Below are 14881 nucleotides of genomic sequence, written 5' to 3' on the forward strand. Positions count from 1 at the left end.
AGAGACATACAGGTGTCTTAGACCCCCCTTTTTACAACTATAATCCTCCCTTGTTTTAATTCAAAGACTTAAAATGAATGAAATCTTGGCACAAAAATATTATTTCTGAAAGGAAAGAAAGATTTGCAAAGTACATTTAGTCAATTAAAAGAAAAAAATATATGCTCTTTTTAATTATTAAAAAAGTAAAATATGGATCACATTTTGATTTCATCCCTGTCAGCTAGGCAGTTTGGTCAGAAATACATGAAAGAGTTTGATTCAGTGAACAAAATATAGCTTCTGATAATGCGTGTGAATGGGAAGTGCTTCATTCATTACAGGATTTATAGCTGCTCATTTCAGGTGTATCATACACCTTTTGTAAGCTAAAATAGCCAGTTCTGTACTCCTTAGTTAGTCTCTTTAAACAGCTAGAAAATGGAGTACAAAGATTTGTATGTGCTCTAGCTCATGGTGCAGAAGCAGCACATGAGCAAATGACACTGGTATTTTTCCACTTCCTCTCCCTCATGGTCATCTGCTTTGAAGTAGTGTGGACAGAGTTGGGAAACCCACATAGTCTTGCAATAGACTCAGCTTGGGAATGATTCTGCAGCCAACCTCTATACTTGTCAGAGGTACAGGCATTTAATTGAACAGTCAGTTGCAGAACTAGGGTTTCGATTTGGTTAGATATGGAATTAAGTAGGGTGAGTTTGGCCTCCCTACCTGTTACAAAGTAATAAGTATAACCACACTACAAGCCTTTTCCTTTGAAAATCAATGTGAGTGGCTATCAGTGAGCCACAGTGAGAGTGGTGAGGAACAGGGCTTGTCTGACAAACCTACCCAGGTTTTGAAAGCACCTCAAGAGAAGATTTAATTTTGGATATGGATCCATGAGACAGGATTCTTCATTGTTCTACTCTTTGCAGACTATCATTTAGCTCACTGGAAAAAGTGTCAGATACTTTTGATAAAAGACAAAATCTGGGACATACTATTCTATCTGGAGGCTTCTCAATGAGTGGAATGAACTCATTACCAACTTCCTAAACAGATTTTGTAAAGTTAATAATATTTAAATGACAGGGATTAATTTATGCAGATGCATCACAACAATCAGCAAAACATATGCAAATCATTTTCTAAATCCTATGATGTGAAAGTAGAAAGTGCTAGAGAAAAACACCAAGCCTATGCAAAATGGGCTGATGCTGCCATCTGCCACAGTTTGGAAAAAATGACCACTCTGTCAACAGTGGTTTTGTATTTGCAACTTGTAAATTTGCTGTATCATTCATTATCCTCCCAATACCCTTCTGAAGAACTTGGTAAAGCCCATCAGCAAGGCAGTATTTGCTACATTTCTTTCTAAGGAAGAGAGAGACTGCAGACATTCACCTCATGGGAAGAGGCCAGAAAGCATAATATCCAAGTGAACCTCTCTTCCAGATCAGAAAGACAAAGTTGAAATAGAATAGGAGAAAACTTGCATCTTATGGGTGCATTTTTCTACCTCTGTTCATCTGTAATTTATGATCCAAAAACACCTTAATCAAAATAACAAACCACACACAGATTTTGGCTTTGCTCTAGAGTATCGTGTCAGCTGTAGCTATATTTGCACCCCAGGAAACTGGTCAGAAACAATTTACTTTGCACCTGCTTCCTTTCTTTCTCCCCCATCATGTGCAGTGCCCTTTTTTGGCCAGAACATCAGGCTAAGAGCAATGCTAACCGCAATGGTGTTTCAGAGTCTCCTGGTAAATGATAAACTCTACTTAAGTCCAAACCAGTAAGATATAGATATTACCATAATCGCCTGTCTGTGCTGTTAGAGGTGTGGGGGTATTGCGGGAGGAGATGTGGAAAGATTCACAGTGTAGATACCTAATGTGAATATGCTCTGGAGTCAACAGAGAGAAACAGGCAACGCCAGAGAGTGATTCATCCACCTATGATCTGAACCATCATCTGAAAGTGCCCTTTTTTCTCCACTGACTACAGAGGGAGGTGAGGGCTACTGGACTCTTAACTTTACCTCTGTGAGATGGTTAAAATTGTATAGTATGAAACCACCACCAGCTCTTATAGTAATATTTACAAGTGAACACTATTCTAATGCAACTTATGTAAATGACACTAATAGACTTGTTTATAAACTTACATATATCTTTACAAATTTAGCTTGTAAAAATCAGCACTTGAATTCACATAGCTGCTGAAAATTGCCTTCTCTCAAAGTTACTGTGTTACCATCTCAAATGCAAGTAATGCTAATTGTGGTTCATTTCACCTAACTTCAGTTGATTAAAATTAGTTACCTACAGAGTCAAAGGGTTACAGATACCTAAAAGACCTGACAAGGCAGGCCTTTTGAGGGTGCTTGACTGCCACCATCAGCTATGCAGAAAGCTTTGATGACTACTATAGTTTCACATCTGACATTGAGAGAGATAAATTTAAGTGAGATTAATTCAATTTTTAGAGTGCAATCTTTGGATGAGCTAACAGGATACTGAAAGTGTTATGTGCTAATGGAGTTGTAACTCAAGCTAATTTTCTTGTAAAAGCAAGCCAAGGATGATCCAAACAATTGTGCTAAATCTGGTAGCATAGGTAGCCAAAATGCAATGTGTAACCATCTTTTCTGCCAAGAAGTAGTAAGGCACCAGAAGTGTTGTTCCTGTGTATGCCCTGAGGTGTTTAAAGCTAAACTCAACAACCCTATCTCTTAAGTAAACTCATGTAGGATTCACAAATGAAACATTTAGTGAGTGAATTTTCCTAAAGTTATCTAGGATATACAGCTCTTTTCTTTAACAAAGCAGCATGGGGGAAAGCAGTGATAGTAGCACTGACCACCTTTTTCTCTAAGCTTACATGAGCTGGAAAATATATAAACAGTCAGTGTGTTTACACTCCCAGTTTGGCTCGCTTCTCATTTTTCTTCATAGCTTTATTGCCTTGCCCACACCCTAGTTAGCTCCCACATTTCTTCCTGGAGATCACTAAATAATTTCCATCAGGAAGAAAACAGCTGACATAATGTTTGCTGCCACATCCTCTCCAGAGAGAGACTGCAAAGTAACACGAAGTTTGCTGTGGGACAGGCATCCTGCGCATAACAACAAGCAGTTTGCCTCCGCACATATCTCTGTGCGCTTGTGCCATGTTCCCCGGCATGCTGCAGCTGCCTTCAGCCCTGTGCTGTGAAAACAGCAATCTAGCAAAGTGTAACCTGGCTCTCTCATGGATATTTTGAACTGGAAAAAAAAAAAAAAAAAGCCCTCCAAATCCCAAGCCCATTATGTTTCAGGGCACACAGAAATTGCAGAGAAGGCTCAAGAAAAAGTCCTATGCGGTGGGGATGCAGGCAACTGGCTGCAAAGATCCATCCCTGCGCAGGGCACATGTGAATGACCCTGCTGCTCTGGGATAGACTAGCCTCTATAGTGCAGGCCACAAAAACACATAGACAGAGCAGAAATAGGGATAAGACTGGAGAAGGCCTCGAAAGTTAGTGAAAAATCTCTTGAATTTGAAGGAGAACAACCCCCCAAACATCAGTTATAACTTGACTCTTCTATTTTTCTAAGCAGAATTTATTTGAATAGTTGTGGAAAAGAGAGTGCAAGCCCCTTTCAAGATTAGCATCTGTTGAGCTTTGAAGAAGGGGTTTTATTTAATAAACTGCTTTTCTGTCACAGAGAAAGAGCTATTACTTCTTCATAATTATTAGTTATGTGGAAATTTATGTGATTTAGGAAAGTTCTCAGAAGTAAAGGTAGGTAAACAATAAAAAAACCCTATTGCCTGAATATTTTGTTTGAAATCTGTCACAAAATCCACTGACACTAACACAGCAACAGGCAGGAAAAGAAAATCTTCAAATTAAAAGTCAGAAAAGGTTTCACATGTCTTCCCGAGCCTTGCCTACACCATTCAGGCTCTAGAAATGTGAACTAGACTGGAAATTATAAGAGAGCAATCCTTCTGGCCACGTTACCAAGCTGAACAAACTTTCTCCATGGGAGAAAGAAACTAGAGAAGATGTAAGTGCTTTATTAACTCTCTGCCCTCTTGAGGGGATTTCATCTGTAAGTGTCCTCAACAAAAAATTTTCAGTGTATTCCAGCCAATAGGATTATTGGACAAATTGTGGACTCTGAGTCCACTCTTTGCTTCCAGTGCAGGTGTTAATAACAGGAACTTAAACCTGACTTCAGTACTATGCTAGGTGAGCAGGGTTTGACTCATCTAACTGTTTTTAAATGCCTACACTGTAAATACCTGTGTTCAGACTAGTCATGAGAGCCCCTTATAGTCAGTGGAGAAAAATACTTGCTTCTAAGACACAATTTTTGTCACCCTGAAGTAGATGTTTAAATGAAGTTGGGTGAGTTGTGCTCTGAAAGTGGGCGTTTCTCAGTAAAGTGAGCCGAGGGTGACCAGCTCAGATGAAGGTGTATGATGCCATACACTCCCAGAGTGGAAAGAATCTCACCCCTGGAAATTGTAGGCAATGAGGCCGTGGAATAATACTTTGAAAAGAAGAAAGTTCAAAGTCTTAATGATTATCTAAACTGAAGCTAAGTTCTTATTACTGTGAAATGGCACTGTTCTTAGAGTACTGTCAGTATCAGCTGTTTTTGCAGTATTTCAGATATGTATTGTACTTTACAGACAAACAGATTGCAGGCTGGCTTCCTACAACACATACATGCAATATGACACAGTGAGATATGACTCTGAACTATGCTTTTTGATACAAATGAAATAAAACTTTCACCTTGGAATTTGCTCCAGAGTCATAAAGGCAATCAGATTTTTTTGGAAGCACAGATATGCAGAGAATAGATTTGTGGACAAGGCAGGGAACTGGGCAGTCTTTATAGCATAGGCACACCTAGCACAGAGGACTTAAACCTTCTGGCGCCTGGACAATTTGTGAAGAACATCAGAAAATTACATTTTCCTGTTGTCCCTTCTCCCTGAGCTTGTTCTATAAATAGCAAACTATCAACTCATCAGGGATAATGTGTTTGTCCAGATCATGGAACTTGAACGATGTGGTGTCTTTAGTTTCTGTATGTAGTTTCATTTTTGTAAAGTAACCTATTGAAGAACACAGAGAGACCAGGCTAGATATTAAATTGTCCTCTCAGAAAATGGATAAAATAGATTTTTTTTACATTTTAATCATACGAACATTATGATCAAACTGAAAAACTTATAATATGCATATACAGTTTTTTTGTGAGTACTTTCTACCAATTTGCCTACTGCAAAAGAAACAATGGTGACATCTGGTCCATAAGATAGAGGCAACATATGGTCGGAATGAATAGAAATCTGTTTGTCTGTAAATCTTTTCCTGTGAATCTCAGCATAATCACAATTAGAATACATCATAATAAATTAGCTTCCTTTTAATTTGTAGGAGATAAATTAAACTTTCTTCAAAAGCTTGTTCATAGCATGGCTATGTGTACATTTCCTAGTGCTGAAACTCAGTCTCATTCAGTGCTTAAACTGTGGTATTTTTTGTTGTTTTTTTTTTCTTTTCTTCCATGATGGGACTGCTCTGATTGACTTGCATAGAGCTGCCCTTGATTTACACACTGTAAAAGTGGAATTATTTCTAAGATCACCGCATAGGTATGGAAAGATAACAGGCTCAGATCAGAATGATCTAAAATTTGGAAAATTTCCAACCTTGAACCTAGACCTGAATGCAGTGGATTTAATCCTCTCCTATCTGGCCATTTCATTGGTTGACTGTGGAAAGGGATATATGGTGCCCCTTACGAACATTGGCTCAACAGCTGTGATTCCAGGTGTTCAAACAGACACACTCACTCTCAGGGGCAGAATAGCTTTGCACTAGGCTCAAAACAGACTTATGTTTTACTCAGCTTTTTTTCTAAGACCAATCAAATGCAAGCTCTTAAGTCTATATTCTTTTTTTTTTCCTCTCTAATATGCTTTTTTATCAGATGTTTGGTTCCTTGTGATCTATGTCAAAACAGTTGTCCAAGAAGAAAAAAACTTCTAAAATATTGACACTTGAATTTTTATAATGTATGACATAAATAAAAAATGATATTGTAGAAATATATAACATAAAGAAACCTTTAAAGTATTTCAAATTCTGCTGTTTGCCTTGTCTCATGAAAGAGTGCTTGTATATTTGATGAAACTGAAATATGTCAAATTCGAAATGAATGAAATAGAATTCTATTTCATATAGCTTGCAATTAATCTCAAAGCATATTACTAAAGGTACCGTGAGACTAAAATATTAATAGGGTCAATAAAAGATTAATTGCATACATTGAGAAACATATTCAAAGTTCTTACTACTAAATACACACATGTTTTCTGGGAGGGGTACTTTAGTTTGTGTCCTGCTGCAAGACAACCTCCAGGACAACCACCAAGACATGACAGTCTGAGGAACAAAACTTATTCTTGAACTGCTTCTCCTATAAATTCCTCTTACAGAGTTTTTTGCATCTGATTAATGGATCAGTATTGGGTGAGGTCAGAGACAGGATATTGGAATAGATGGGCCCCGGTTCTAACTCCATATGCTGATTCTTTTTCCTAAGAACATATAGAAAGTATATAATATTATACTTTTACTGTATTCGACCAACTTAAGCCTGTCTCAGTAAGGGCAATAGCTTGTATCAAAGTGGCACATAAGATTTTCATGCTCTCCACAAGATTGAACAACTGTGTAAACTGCAATCTGAATATTGATGGTAGATAAAGTATATGAAATTGTTATTTTCCTGTTATTATTTAAGAAACCTACATGGCTGTGTTTATCCCTTTGTTCTTTTTTACCAATAATAGTTAGAATCTTAGTAGGTGTAAATAGACACTTTGCATAAAATACAAGACAACAGAGTTAAGCTGATTCACTCTAGCTAAGGGATCTAGCTCTGTCTCAGCAAGAAAAGTGAAGAAAAAATAAAACACTTCAATCAACAGCAGTTTTCCTATTCATTTGGTGAAACAAATGTAAATTCCAATAGCAGACATCATGCTGTTAGAAGAAAGATATAGAAAGTAGCAGTATTATTATGCTCTTGGATAGTTCTCATAGTCTAAGCGGTATCACAGAAAGGAAAAAAATATAATTTTTATTTTTCTATTACACAAGCTGGCTGTTAATAAGTAGTTCATAATATGAATCAGAAATAGTAGTTTGTGAGAATATTCATCTACATTCAGTTCATTTCATCACCTTTCATTCCCCTATCCACAATATCATTTTTATTCATTGAGAAAAGCCCTACTAAGTAACTTCCTGCTTCTGTAAAAAATGAAGTGAAAGAGTTGGAAAATAAACATTTTCAACAGGTGGTGACACCTACATATTTTCTATTTAACCAGTTCCTTCACTTAATCCTCCTGCAAATGAACACATATAGCCCCAAAGAAGAAGAAAAGAAAAGAAAGAAGAGAAGAGAAGAAAGAAGAGAAGAAAGAAGAGAAGAGAAGAAAGAAGAGAAGAAAGAAGAGAAGAGAAGAAAAGAAAGAAGAGAAGAACACAATCATTTTCAACCTGATTCTTGTGTCTTAATTGGTTGTCTGCAACTTCATGATTTAAAGCAGAGTGACCAAAACCAGAAAACATTCTGTGTATGTATAACAGGACTATCTTTTTCAAATAAAATAGTAAAAGATAGGAAATTCTCTGTACTGAAATGTAATTTCAGTGCAAAATAACCTCTCAATGGAAAAAGTAATATCAATGATTTCTATTCTTTTTACCCAGCAATAGTAGTTTGACTGTCCTGGCTTCCCTCTCTGCATCTTCCTGGAGTTTCTTCTCCAGTTCTCTGGATCTCCTGGCCAACTCCTTGCTCTCAGAACTGGCTCCACTGCCCATCTTGAGGTGTTAAATAAAAGCCCTTCTTTGTCCCAGCTGGGTTATTTCTGATTAGGCTAGTTGCTTTAATTCAGAAGGAGGACAACATGTGTGCTGAGAAAATCTAAAAATCCCATTCGACCTCTGCATTCACTCTTCAGACCAAATGATCCCTTTACATCTGTCACATGACCTGGAGATGCTACAGTCTAGGATTTATATAGGAACAAAAAATTGCACTGTTATGATGTCATGGAATTAAAATGATCCATTCTACAAAACCAAGATCCAGACAGTCCTATGTCCTTGTTCAGGCAGGTTCCAGTCTCATGTGCTTCAGAGAAATGTGCAGAAAGTCTTGAAACAATAAAGTTGGGAATAACTCAGCTCAAGAAAAAAATTTTCACCTTGTGAATCATTGTGTTTACCCTGAAACAACAAAAAAAGATTTATATGCCTTCAAAGTATTTGCATATTTTTTTTCTTTTTCAGTGGTCATAGCTCTGAATATATGTATTCTCTATTTAAAAATGACCAGATTTGGATTTATATAACTGAGACATCAGTTTTTATTTTGAATAATTTACATGCAAACATTTTGCATGTTCTGCATTTTCATGATATTATGGCAAGTTCATTTATTTTCTTATAATGGTTATAGGTACTTCATTGCTATTGTATCATCTATGGGATACCTTTGTGTGGCTATTCCTTGGCTGTAACATTTTTCCATTTTTTTATAATTTTATTAGCAGCAATCGGCTTTGACTGAGAGCACCATACTCCTTTTTGTGTAGAAAGGATACAGGTCAGAGTCCTCCCACTGATGTAATTATTTTCTCTTAGTATATTCATAATGCAGTAGTAATATAGAAGTATTTTATGGTGGACATATTACTTGGCATGCATTGTCAGCAGTGTATTGAGAAATTATGCTCTGTTATAATTCACACCTGGTTATAGTGGGTAAGAGAAGAATTATTATCAGGACTGAAAGGTCCAAAACACTTTTTTTTTGGTCCCTTTTCTTCAGGTTAGGTATTTAAATAAAATAAATCTTAATGGTGTGCAATATTATAATTAATGAATATTGACTAGTAACAGTTAATGCTCAGACTTTAGAATATGTAAGCTTTATAAGCTTTAGCCTGGGAATAATGGTTAAGGGAAACATAAGCATACAGGTTAGTTTGAGTGACCTTAGATGCATTTCTAGGCCAGAAGAGAAATGAGGAAGAGGGCCAGAAGCAAAGGGATTACTTCATTCCATCCTATAAAAAAAGAAATTTTCTTATAGTAGAAGTAGCCGGACCCCGGCTGTAATAGGAAGGCAACTAGCACTGCATAAGTAGAAAATGGGAGAGAGTGGAATAAAGATCAGCTGCATTACTATGAGCTATGCTCCATTTGATCAGTAGTGAGGTCTTCTGAGGAAAGAAGAGGTCGTTTCCTGTGCTAGTCCCATTCAATAGTGAGTATCTACTCATAAAGAACGACATACTGCAATAAAGATCAGCAATTGTACTTCTTCAGTGTATGCTTTTCGATCAATGGAGCAAGAACCCATGTTTTCAGCCTCCTTGCTTTGCTTTGCCAGGGATGAATAACTGGCACTTATTAACAGCTGAATTTTTACATATATATTTACATAGCAAGAAAATTTTCTGTTTTGTTAAGCCTATATTATTATTTCGCTTATTCTTTAAAACAGCAGGTAATAAGATCTTTAGGCAGCCATACTAACATCTTGTTCCATTTGTATAAAGGATGAAAATAAGCAGCATCAGAAGTGTGGTATCAGTGCCAGGTGTCTGTTTATCAAAACTGCATATATGTACAATGCACCTGTGCGGTTCAGTAGGTTTGAAAAGTAATTCTGTTTGAGCATTTCTGGACACTAACAGAATTTGCAGATTAACTGATACAGCCACAAACCACAGAGAAGAGCATTGTCTCCAGATACAGGGCCTGATTCACCACTGAGTTACTCCAGGCATGCACAAGTCCATAGGCCGTTATGGGATGTACCCATGAGTGCTGAGGGAGCTGGCTGATGTCACTGCGAGGCCATACTTCATTAGCTTTGAAATGTCATGGTGATCAGGAGAGCTTCCTGAGGAGTGGAAGAAAGCAAATGTCCTATCTTCAAGAGGTAAAGAAGGAGAATGTGGGAAACTACAGGCTGGTCAGCCTTTCCTTGACCCCTGGGAACGTGATGGAGCAACTAATCCTGAATACCATGTCTAGATATGTGAAGGATAAGAAGGTGACTGGGAGTAGCCAGCATGGATTTACAAAGGGGAAACCATGCTTAACCAACCTGATAGCCTTCTATGGTGAGATCACTGGATTGGGGGATAACGGGAGAGCAGTGAATGTTTTTTCTCTCGGCTGTAGTAAGGTTTTGAACACTGTCCCCCATAATATCCTTGTAGACAAGCTGATGAAGTGCAGGTTAGATAAGTGGTCACTGAGTTGGACTGAAAACTGGCTGAACTGCTGGGCCCAAAAGGTTCTGATCAGTGGCATGAAGTCCAGCTGGAGACCAGTGGTGTCCTGCAGGGGTCAATACTGGTGCCTATACTGTTTAACATCTTCATTAATGACCTGGATAATGCGACTAAATGCACCCTCAGCAAGTTTGTTGATGATACAAAACTAGGAGGTGTGGCTGATACACCAGATGGTTGCACTGTCATTCAAAGGGAACTCAACAGGCTGGAGAAATGGGCAGAAAGGAACCTCATAAAGCTCAACAGAGGGAAGCACAAAGTCCTGTGCCTAGGGAGGAATAACTCCAGGCACCAGAGGCTGGGAGACAACTAGCTGGAGAACATCTTTGCAGAGAGGGATCTGGAGTTCCTGATAGACAACAAGTTGACCATGAGCTAGCAATGCACCCTCATGGCAAAGAAGGCCAATGGTATCCTGTGCTGCAGTAGGAAGAGCATTGGCAGCAGGTGAAGAGAGGTGATCCCCTCTACTCAGCCTTGGTGAGGCCACATTTAGAGTACTCTGTCCAGTTCTGGGCTCCCCAGTACAAAAAACACATGGACTTTTTGGAGCAAGTCCAGCAAAGAGCCCCAAAGATGATTAAGGGACTGGAGCATCTCTCATATGAGGAGAGGCTGAGAGAGCTGGGACTGCTTAGCCTGGAGAAGAGAAAGCTCAAGGGGGATCTTGGCAATGTTTATGAATATCTGAAGGGAGGGTGTAAAGAGGAGGGGCCCAGACCCTTCTCAGTGGTATCCAGAGACAGGACGAGAGGCAAAGGGCACAACTGAAACACAGGAAATTTCGCTTGAACACAAGAAAGCACTTCTTCACTGTGAGGGTGAGCATTGGAACAGGCCAGAGAGGCTTTGGAGTCTCCTTCCTTGGAGATATTCAAAACCAAACTTGACACAGTCTTGGGAAACCTGCTGTAGCTGACCCTGCTTGAGCAGGGGGGGTTGGACCAGATGATCTCTAGAGGTCCCTTCCAACCCCAGCTATTTTGTGATTCTGTGTTTCTTTAATTCTATTTATTTTGATTTTAATTTTTGCAGTGTCAGACTAAAGCAATGGTAAATTATTTCCTATTCAGTTATACTGGAAGAAAATGAGTGTAAATAAACCAAGATGAAAACTCTGCATCATTTTTCATTCACTTTCCCTAGGTGGAAAGCAATGGAAGAGCAAGTGTGTTTTCTATAGCATCAATTTCCTACCAGCCTCTGTTGCTTTTATAACTACACCCAGAAGTTGGCTTCATAAAATTAGATGTCTGGTACAAGCAAGCTGTAATTAAAATGTAGAAAGAAATAAACAACTAATAATAAGCAACTAATTAATAAATCTGCAATATCTTTAACAACTTCCCTTTTTGATTTGCTTACTTCTACCATCTAAATCCTAACTAAATAGTTTATTGGAAAACATAACAATCTGTTTCCGTTTTCATGGAAAGCCAAAGCAGGTTTTGAAGGATGAATAGGATTCCATTCTGCTTTGGACATCAGCAGCAGCATCATTAACTATATTCTGATCAAGGAAGATTCTTACTACTGATGGTCAAGCCAGAAACAATAGACATTGACTTACAGGGCTCAGTGAAAGCTAACATGTTTTGTGATGTCTTTTTTACCATCTCCTTTAGGTGTTTGAATAAAAATATTGTCACTGAGAGGGAGTAAGACTGGAAATGTTCCTTTGAAATACAATCTCGCTTTGAAAAGAAAATTAGCTTCATGTTACTGGAGTTGTTTCTGGTGATGCACTCTAGGTGGCGCTGATATATAGCGTGTACACGAAAGGCATTTTGTAGCTGGCATAAGAAATGGTAAGTAAGAGAATTTCTAAAGGCTTTTTCAAAAGATCAGAAGTCATGATGTGGAATTCTTGATTCCAATTCCAAATTTTGATTTTGGACAGGTTAACGATGTACTGGTCTTGGATTTTGGTTTGGCAAATAATATAGTAGTTCTGTTTGTAGAATCTTTCAGTGAATTTTGATTCTTATTTTCTGTTTCTTCTGAAAACATTGTACTCTACTGCACTGAAAAAGGAGAGATATCTTAGGAAATATACACCTACTAGCTTTTTCTCTCTTGATTACTTACATTACAATCTGTTTGTCTTTTCCATATTTCCCTGATAATGAGTGTTTTCCCTTTTCCCTAGTAACATTTGGAGGAATAACACTGATGAAGGAGGAGGAAGTTTTAGTAAGAATAGAATTCTCTAAATATAGGAACTTTCAATACATTTCCTTCAGTATACTCCTAAATGAAGGAAGCCTCAAAAACATTCAGTACAATACCTGTTGCAATCAAAGGAAGCCCTTCGACTCCTTCAGTTGGTTGCTGAATTGCTTCTGATGCACAAAGAAAAAAAAAAAAAAAGACAGCTCCAAAGTTGTCTATTGGCCATTGGCAATATTTTAGTGAAAAAAGCATTCACCTTACACCCAGAACATTGACAAGTCTATATAGACTTTCATAACTACTCATGTGCAAAGATCATCTTACTGAATGATAGAAATTCTAGAGATACCAAGAAACAGGTACGGAGACTCCCTATATGCTCCCAGCTGGCACTGATACTAGCTTAGATCTGTGTTAACAGCAAGCTGTATTAACATGGCACAAAACCAGAACTCTTGAATCCTGTTAAGAGTCAAGGTTTATTATCTCTGGCACTTGGCCACAGTCATGTGGCTACAATGTTTGTGGATTTAAGTTACTTTCTCCCCATATGGCTGCATTTCACTATATGAAGAAGACAGCAGTGTTGACTGCAGAACTGGTAATCTGGCATAGCAATAATTGATAACAGGTGGAGAATCTTTAAGTAGTAGATTTATCATGGAGGCCTCCTAAAGTTATCTTCTCTTGTGACTCTGATCCTCTTTCAAAATATTGTGACTCAGTCATAAAACCAAAACTGTTGAAGCTTGAGTGTGACATGATGTCAGCAACAAAATGTCCAGATAAGTATCTAGCTCCTCTTGAGAATCATCTCCATACTTCTCAAGCCAAGTGGAAGGATGTATCAATCTCAATAATAGGTGTACTAGGACACTGAGATATCTGACATAGACCAAGAAAATGACACATTCATCTAGCTGGTCATACCAGCCAGATTCATATTACTAGAAATGTTTATAGAAATGACACTAGGAGACTGAATTATTCCTGTTATTCATCACTGTCTCAATGAGAGAACCAGATCTTTCAAAGTCTTTGGCAGCAGGTTCTTGGATTTTTCCCTTTAGCACTGCTGCCGTCAGTTCTACCACTGCATGTATGTGAAGTACTTGATCTTGTTAACTCAGGGGTGCTCAGAGCTCAAACTTCCTCAGTTTCTTGCTGGGGAATCCAACCACACTCTTTTGAGCACACTATCTTAAGGCACTTGTCTATCAATGTCAGCAATGCAGTGTTGACCATAAAATCTGATGGAGAGATGAGTGTTTAGATCTTACCATGCTACTGCCCTCTATTAAATTATCTTATATGTGCAAGATAAAGTGACTTAATCAGAAAATCCTCTCTGATTGTCTGTCCTTTCAGTAGGGGAATATATTCAAATTCATGGTGGCAGATCAAGTTGATTCTCTTGTTCTACTCTGGATGAGTGATAGTTCCATTTACGGATGTGTCCATTGTAAAGTGGGATCCTTTGAGTTCACTGACAAAGAAAGTTGAAATGTTATGGAATGAAGGTTTGTTCAGATACCTGTGCTGGAGGAGTCACAGCAGAACATCCTGCAGTGGAAGTCAGGATATACCTGAGAGATGTATCAGCTTATTACTCACCATCAAGGAGAGTGGACTCTTTTTCTAATCCACCCTATCCCAGTCACACAAATAAGTAGTCTTCTAATGAAATGATTTTAAATTAGAAAAATAAGGTTTCCATAAGAAAGAAGCACTCCAGAGAAGCACTCCATAATTTATAGTTAAGGTAAAACTAGTTGCAATTTCTATAATAAGATAACAGAAAAAAATAGGTTGGAAAGGACCTCTGTAGGTCCCTAGTCCAATCCTCAGCTCAAAGCAGAGGTAACTTCAAAGTTAGATCAAGTTTCTCAGGGCTTTGCCCTGTTAAATTATGAAATATCCAAAGATGAAAATTACATAGCATCTCTAGGTAACCTGTTCCACTGCTTAAGCACTCTCACTGGGAAGAATTTTTTCCATATACCCAGTTGGAATTTCCTTTGCTGGATCACATGACTGTTGCCTCTTGTCCTTTCTCTGTGCACTTCTCAGGAGAGTCTGGCTCCATCATCTCTGTAACCCTCTTTTGGTAATAGAAGACTACAATTAGATCCCGTCCGTAGCCTTCTTTTCTCTAGGCTGAACAAACTGAGCATCCTCATCCCAAGTGCTTCAGCCTCTGATCTTCATGGGTCTCCACTTTGATAATGTCTCTTTTTTATTGGTGGGCCAAAAACTAGAAACATTTCTCTAGATATGTCATCATGAGAACTCAGTAAAGGGATTCCCTTGACCTGATAACTATATT

The 14881-nt window shown here is 38.1% G+C and overlaps 1 protein-coding gene across 2 annotated transcripts in view; it reads right to left on the minus strand.

Moving 5' to 3' along the window:
* GNAT3 (G protein subunit alpha transducin 3) overlaps positions 1 to 7891 on the minus strand; it is a 28668-nt gene extending 20777 nt beyond the window's left edge. The window contains exon 1 of one of the 2 annotated variants that reach the window (XM_026068897.1): positions 7774 to 7891. In XM_026068897.1, coding sequence (XP_025924682.1) covers positions 7774 to 7891 — 118 coding nt within the window. Of the gene's footprint in view, positions 1 to 2808; positions 2832 to 7773 lie in introns of those variants that run through there. The other variant, XM_026068898.1, reaches the window with a different exon arrangement.
* Positions 7892 to 14881: the final 6990 nt, after the last annotated feature.

This window comes from Apteryx rowi, unplaced genomic scaffold (genome assembly GCF_003343035.1).
Source record: "Apteryx rowi isolate R43461 unplaced genomic scaffold, aptRow1 scaffold_282, whole genome shotgun sequence".
Lineage (NCBI taxonomy): Eukaryota > Metazoa > Chordata > Aves > Apterygiformes > Apterygidae > Apteryx > Apteryx rowi.